At 55.7% G+C, this 7043-nt stretch overlaps 2 protein-coding genes across 2 annotated transcripts in view; both read left to right on the top strand.

Moving 5' to 3' along the window:
- PTSG_04420 (uncharacterized protein) overlaps positions 1-4695 on the top strand; it is a gene marked incomplete at both ends in the record, with an annotated part of 5545 nt that extends 850 nt beyond the window's left edge. Inside the window, 14 exons of the mRNA XM_004994457.1 lie at positions 11-56; positions 317-380; positions 705-1162; positions 1397-1420; positions 1720-1753; positions 2060-2180; positions 2400-2464; positions 2836-2896; positions 3126-3213; positions 3391-3494; positions 3729-3854; positions 4039-4097; positions 4275-4344; positions 4546-4695. Coding sequence (XP_004994514.1) covers positions 11-56; positions 317-380; positions 705-1162; positions 1397-1420; positions 1720-1753; positions 2060-2180; positions 2400-2464; positions 2836-2896; positions 3126-3213; positions 3391-3494; positions 3729-3854; positions 4039-4097; positions 4275-4344; positions 4546-4695 — 1470 coding nt within the window. The remainder of the gene's footprint in view (positions 1-10; positions 57-316; positions 381-704; positions 1163-1396; positions 1421-1719; positions 1754-2059; positions 2181-2399; positions 2465-2835; positions 2897-3125; positions 3214-3390; positions 3495-3728; positions 3855-4038; positions 4098-4274; positions 4345-4545) is intronic.
- A 354-nt stretch (positions 4696-5049) lies between these two features.
- PTSG_04419 (uncharacterized protein) overlaps positions 5050-7043 on the top strand; it is a 3885-nt gene continuing 1891 nt past the window's right edge. Inside the window, exons 1-5 of the mRNA XM_004994456.1 lie at positions 5050-5277; positions 5531-5609; positions 5898-6190; positions 6430-6559; positions 6789-7016. Of these exons, the coding sequence (XP_004994513.1) occupies positions 5222-5277; positions 5531-5609; positions 5898-6190; positions 6430-6559; positions 6789-7016 (786 nt within the window). The 5' untranslated portion in view covers positions 5050-5221. The remainder of the gene's footprint in view (positions 5278-5530; positions 5610-5897; positions 6191-6429; positions 6560-6788; positions 7017-7043) is intronic.

Here is a 7043-nt window from a genome sequence, read left to right as displayed (position 1 = left end):
TGTCGAACAGGTGAAGGCGCTGTCACCAAAGCAGAAGAAGCTCACTCTGGAGTTAAGTACACAGGGAAGCAAGTCAGCTCAAGTCAGTGCACAACACACGCACGCACGCACACGCGCACGCGCACGCACATGAAAATGCGCTCAATGGAAGCAACGCCAATGCACTCCATTAAGCAGCAACCCACAAAGCGCACACCGTGCACCTCTGCCACTAACTGTTCCCATGTACTCATTGCGTCTGCGTGCCTTTCTCCCACACGTGCATGTATGTATGCATTGTGTATGTATGTGTGTGTGTTGTGTGTGTGCTTGACAGTCTCTGCACGCCCGTCAACTCGGACCACGTCGCAGTCGACACCCATCCCCAAACGCTTCTCGTGGTGCGTTGTCACCGTGTGAGAGTGTGCATGTGTGTGTGTGTGTGCACGTGTGTGTGCACGTGTGTGTACTTGTGATGCGACTTTACATGGGGTGTCGACCAAGAATGCTGTCGACGAGCATGATTCGTTGTACGCACGACGCCAACGTCTCCACCCCTATCACCACCTCCTCCATCACCATTACTCTCATCATCGCCCTCTGTCACTGCAATTCCACATCATCCCACCTCCAACACACACACACACACACACACACACACACACACACACACACACACACACACACACACACACACACACACACACACACGCACACAACGACAGGCGGCACGGCCCGGATGAGAGCGTGTCTGCACGGCGCCGCCGACCAAGTGGCATTGGCGGCCTCAACACATCCGCAGCGAGCACAACAGCAGCCGGCAACCTGTCCACCACACTGGCAACAACAACGGGGTTTGGCTCAGCGCCAGCCACGCCATCTGCCGCGCTCTCCACGTCCGTGTCGCCATCATCCCACTACTACACGCCAGCACGCGGCTACCCTGCGCCCACCACGACTGGCGCTGCTGACATGTACGCACGCACCCCCGCCCGCGCCGTGTATGGGGATGCAGGGAGCGCCAACGCCAGCATGATGTCCGACTCTCGCATGGCATACCCCGCCAGTGGTGGTGGCGGCGGTGGTGGTCTGGGCACGTCGTTTGCTGGGAATCAGTCGTGGGGCGGGCGCAGTCCCGGGCAGTCGTTCCTGTCGTCTTCCAGCCTCGACGCATCCATCAGAAGTGCGCATGTGTGTGGTGTGTGGTGTGTGCATGTGTGTGGGTGTGTGGATGTGTGTGGTGTGTGGATGTGTCGGTGTGTGTGTGGGGGGGGGGGAGGAGGCAGAACGGATGCGTGTGCGTTTCGCTTATGCGCGGCTACACTGTCTGCCCCTGTGATTGTCTGTTTGTTTGATTATCTGCACCTTGTTTCACCTCATACACTCTCGCTTCCCCTTTACCCCTTGGTTGCGACAGGCGATTCGTTCTGGGCGGCAACACGTGAGTGCACACGACCACAACACGGCCTGCGCCGTACCTGTGCTTGGTGGTTGTCGATGTTGTGACGTTGTGATGCCAACAGCAAGCATGCTGCTTGTTCCCCTCCGTTCATGACAACTCACCCCGCACGTACACACACACACACACACACACACACACACACCACACACACACACACACACACACACACACACACACACTGGCCACCACATTCCACCGCCGCCTTCAACCACTGCATCGCATCACTGCATCAACCCGTCATGCCATGGGTCACTGTTTCTGATGTCATTGTCTGCCAGCGCACCGCCGCCCAAAGTTCCAGCCAGCCGTCAAGTGAGTCCGAAATGATGTCACGCAAACCGCTCGCACGTTGCATGTGTGCAGTCGTACCATTCATGTGCAGCTCCTTGTTGTATTGGTTTCGCTCACCCCTGCACAAATCACCATGGCCTCAGCCATCTCATGATCGTCTCATCATTGCCGCCATCCCCACCACCATTCCCACCGCACCACATCACGACACCCCCCATGCCACCATGCATCTCACAACCACCACCACCACCACCACCACCACCACCACCACCACCACCACCACCATCCACACCCCACCTCCACCGCTGTTCTCGCCACGGGGCAAAGGTCGCCTGAGCGGAAGCCGCAGGAGAGCGTTGACGAGCGCGTGGTGCCTGCTCCCGTTGTCTTCCGGCGCATCTGCCCCAGCAGAGAAAAGTGGCAGCAGTCCCTCTTCCTCTGCAAGCAGGTAGGATAGTGGAGAAGCAAGGGAGGAGGGGAGGGGGAGGAGAGAAGCAGGGAAGCAGGGAAACAGGGGAAGGAGAGATGGAGGGAAGGAGAGATGGAGAGATGGAGAGATGGAGGGAAGCAGGTGAGACAGACCAAAAGAGATATTGTGTGTCCGCGTATTGTTCCTGACATTCAACGTCTCTTCCCAATCGGCTCACACACTTTTTTGTTTTGGCAGTGGGTTGACTCCATTCTCAAGGGAATCTGGTTTGACATTGAACGCGTCAACGCATTGCTGCAGAAGTAGGTCACCCTCACATTACATGCCTGGAATTTGTTGTTGTTGTTGTTGTTGTTGTTGTTGTTGTTGTTGTTGTTGTTGTTGTTGTTGTTGTTGTTGTTGTTGTTGTTGTTGTTGTTGTTGTTGTTGTTGTTGTTGTTGTTGTTGTTGTTGTTGTTGTTGTTGTTGTTGTGTATGTGTATGTGTCTGTGCTGTGTCTGGGTTGTTTTTGCCACTGAGCTGTTTGCACATCTCCGCAGTCAAGTGTACATCACCACAATGACGTCACAACCCGTACGTGCACATCTGCCGCCCCACACGTGTCTGCGCTCCATTCGCATCTCACCTTCAATCTCCTCCAACGCCACCGCCGGACGCGGCCATGCTTTGCCAGATCCCCCGATCGCCACCGCATCGGTGTTGACTCCCTCGCCACCATCCAGGCAGCAGCGCATGTACGGCTGGAGAGGGGAGGGAGAGAATCAGTGCTGTTGTGCTGGTGGTGGCGATGACGACGTTTTTCAGCAACGGCCTTCACTTTCGATTACCAGCATCCCCTTTCCCTTTCACTCACTCACTCACTTTCTCACACTCACTCACTTCCTCACCGCCACGATGATCATCACCACCACCGCCACGATGATCATCACCACCACGACCGCCATTTCTCGCCGCGGCGTTCAGGGCGATGCATACAGTCCGCTGCAGGGGGTGTTGCCTGTGCTCCAGCTCGACCCGGCCAACCAGCGCTACCTCGTCGCACGCATCAGAGGTGGACCGTAGCCATGCCGTGGCGGTGGTGGTGGTGGTGATGGATGTGGTGATGATGATGGCGATGGGGTGGTGGTGCTGTGTGTGTGCAAGCAGGTTGATGGTTGACATGCAGCTTTGTGGATTGTTATGTCCTGCCAATGACGTAAGCCCTGTTTGCCACTGTGCTGTGCGCCAGACCTTGCCACGCGCCGCGGATACCACACGACCGGCGGGCACGCCGTTGTTGATCTTGAGGGAAAGACTATCGCCTACTCTGACGCCCTCCCCTCAGACGCCTCGGTCCGCACATGTCATCTCAATCAATGGTGTTGCGTGTTGTGCGCTGCGTGAGTGTGTGCGTGGGTGTGTTTGAGAAACATGCAATTTCAGCACTGCCTTGTCAGCGATAGTCCGTGTCAAGCTCACACGCACGCATGGACACACACACATAACACACAACACACACACACACACACAACACACCGCACACACATTACTGCGCGTGCATTATCGCGGTTTCTCCATCACGCGCAGATTGTGTTCCACTGCGTGTGCTGCTTCCTTGACCACGAGTCGACGCTGTACCACCGGAATCCTGGCGATATTGTCCACCCGGACCTGCGCACATTCTCAAACCTTCACGTCGTCAAGTATCCAGAGGTGCGTTTGGTTGTGCATAACTGGTGGTTTTGTGGCATGGATGTTGCTGTTGTTATGTTTCCATGCGAAGGTGTGATACGTCCTCTCGTGCTTTTTGGGATTGCATGACTCAGCACCCACAAACACGCTTGCATGCTTGTGTGTGTGTGTGTGTGTGTGTGTGTGTGTGTGTGTGTGTGTGCAGCGTGTTGCTGATCTGGAGAAGCGCGCCGTCAAGACAAGCGTCTACATGTACTTTTCACAGTACGCGATCATGGTGTCGGTGCACTGCTTGCGGAATGCTGTTTATGCCCGCATGCAACACATTGTCCAGCAAATTGTATTCGTACTCACTCACGCACTCCCTCACCTCCCTCACTCACACACACACACACACACTCAACTCACTCACATTGTCGTCGTTGTTGTTGTGAATTGCAGGCTGTCGCCACCAGTGTTCAAGCTCATCACACGCAAGGATGGCAAGGCCTCTGTTTGGGAACTCGGCACCGTGAGTCCTGCTGTGGTTTTGAGCCTTGTTTGTTTCTTCGTTTCGCTGCGGGTTGCTGTCTTGATTTGGTGGTGCGTGGCTGTTTGCTGCTGTTACAGTTCTGCGCTTGCGTGTGTACGTGCACACATGTATTCTAACTAACACACACACACATGCACACACACACACATGCACACACACACACACACACACACACCGCAGGGGCACGACAGCCTGTTTGAGTGCATTGTGGCGTTTGTGTGGTATGTTGTGAAGATGGAAGGTGGCGTAGTGGACGACCATGCGCAGATGCGGTTTGCACCGGGAGGGCTGCGCGTCTACGAGATTGTGGAGCCCCTCATCAACCTCTGATGTGCGTGTGTGTGTGTGCGTATTTTTCCATGTTGGGTGGTATTGAACAAGTCGATGCACTCAGTCATGTGCAGTGGGTTCGCAAGATTGAACAAAGAAGGGAAGGGGAGAAGGGCGGGGGAAGGATGGAAGGATGGAAGGAACGAAGCAAGAAACGATGCCACACACACCCACACACACACACACACACACACACACACACACACCACACACACACACACACACACACACACACACACACCCACACACACACACACACACACACACACACACACACACACACACACACACACACACACACACACACACACACACACACACACACAACAACAACTGTGGAGAATTCGCTGCATCTTGGTCTACTTTTCCTTGGCAACTTGCTTGTTTTGACTGTGCTGCACTCGACCACTCCTGCACCTGCGCCTTCATTCGTCCCTATTGTGTGAGAGAGAGAGTGTGTGTGAGCTTGCCTCTGTCAGCCAGCTCGCAAACGAGTGGGCCGGAAGAAGAAGAAGAAAGGGCCACCATGTCCAACCCAACAGCGGCAGAGCCGTTCAAGCCCCGCAAGATCCGTGTGTATCGGTTCGTCTGGGTCCTGTGTGCACACAAACGTGTTTGTGTGGGTTGTCCTGTGTGATTTGATGTCCGCACGCACGCACGCTGTCTCCGCAGTGCCTGCCGTTCACCTAACCACCCCCAGCGACTACACGCACACACACACACACATACACACGCACATACACACGCACGCACACAAACATACACTCATTTGTGTGAGGAGGGATCACCCAATTCTTACTGTTGTGGCTGCTGCTGATGATGTTCATTGTGTTAGGAATGGGGACACCCACTTTCCCGGACGGAACATTCTCATCCGCAACCCAAAAGTTGACTTTACCGTCTTCTTGGACGTGGTATGTGTCGACTCTCTGACTTGCTTCGCTGCAGTGCGTGTCCATGCGTGTGTGTGGGGGGGGGTGTCGGGTCGAGTGATGTACACGTCTAAGTTTTTTTTCCCGCTGTTTTCACACCAGGACAGACAGAAGACACACACAGACACACACAGACACAAACACCCAAACACACAGACACACACACACACGCACTCACTAACGCACTCACTCACACACACACACACTACACGCGGCAATACTGATGTGCACAACTGCTGTTGCTACAATTGTGGTGGCTGAACAACGCAGGTCACGCAGGGCGTCAAGGCCAACTTTGGTGCGGTGCATCGCCTGTATGATGCCGAGACAGGGCACCGTGTCCGCGCCATCCTTGATTTGGAGGACGGCCGCGCGTATGTGGCTGCCGGCAAGGAGCGATTCCGCCCATACGCATATGCGCAGATCCCCGACGCAAAGACGCTGGGCAAGCCGCTGCGAGGCGGGGCAGTGAACCCGCTGCCGCCTGTGCATCATATCCGCAAGCCTGTTCGCTCCGGCCGCGCACGCAAAGCCGCCGCAGCAACCAGGCCCATCATCATCACGTCAGTTGTTCGGGCAGAAGAGAAGGAGGGGGGGAGGTGACGCTTTTTGTGTTGTGTTGCGTGTGTGCGTGTGTTTGTCTGACATGAGTGTCATTTGCATGCATGTCCATGTACTTCTGTGTTGTTTTACGTGCAAATCCACTCTCGTGTTCCACTGACATGTGCTCACCTCGCCATCTGCCTTGCTCGACAACCTCACACGACACCCCGCCCCTACCCCCGACTCCGCGTTCTTCCAGCGTGCTGCGCAACGGTGAGACGGGTCCCGGGGTGAAGCTGATGCTTGGCAAGCGCGACCGACTAACCTTCGATCAGGTGTTCCGGCAGATTGAGGAACGCGTCGCCCTCCCCGCCGAACCAATCCGAAAGGTGCTGCCGTGCGCTATGTTCCACGTGAATGGTGTACTGATGAACACTGAAGACAGGGCAGCGCTGCTAGCATTTTGGTACCTCCATAATACAATCACACACACACACACACACACACACACTCTCTCTCTCTCGCTCTCTCGCTCAGACACACGTTGCATCGCCATCCACCCCTCACCTCACCTCCATGTCAATTGCCCTCCGCCCCTGAACTTTCCACCGGCTCCAGATGTGCGACCTGCAGGGCCATCGCGTGAACACGCTCGCAGGCATCTTCGATGGCGCTGTGCTCGTCGCTGTTGGCCGCCGCCACAAGTTCAAACGCGCGCTGTACGAGAACATGTCGCAGGACGACTTTGCAGTGCAGCACTCGCCCTCACGTACGCACCCTCATCACGACAGCAGCAGCAGCAACAACCCGCCCATGCACTCGCTCAACAACAAGGCCGTCTTGCCGGTGAGTGGACGCGCGCGCGCGCGTGTA

Source organism: Salpingoeca rosetta, assembly GCF_000188695.1.
Source record: "Salpingoeca rosetta unplaced genomic scaffold supercont1.10, whole genome shotgun sequence".
Classification (NCBI taxonomy): Eukaryota; class Choanoflagellata; order Craspedida; family Salpingoecidae; genus Salpingoeca; species Salpingoeca rosetta.
The sequence above is the reverse complement of the archived record's forward strand: the minus strand, read 5'-3'. Positions and strand labels throughout refer to the sequence as shown.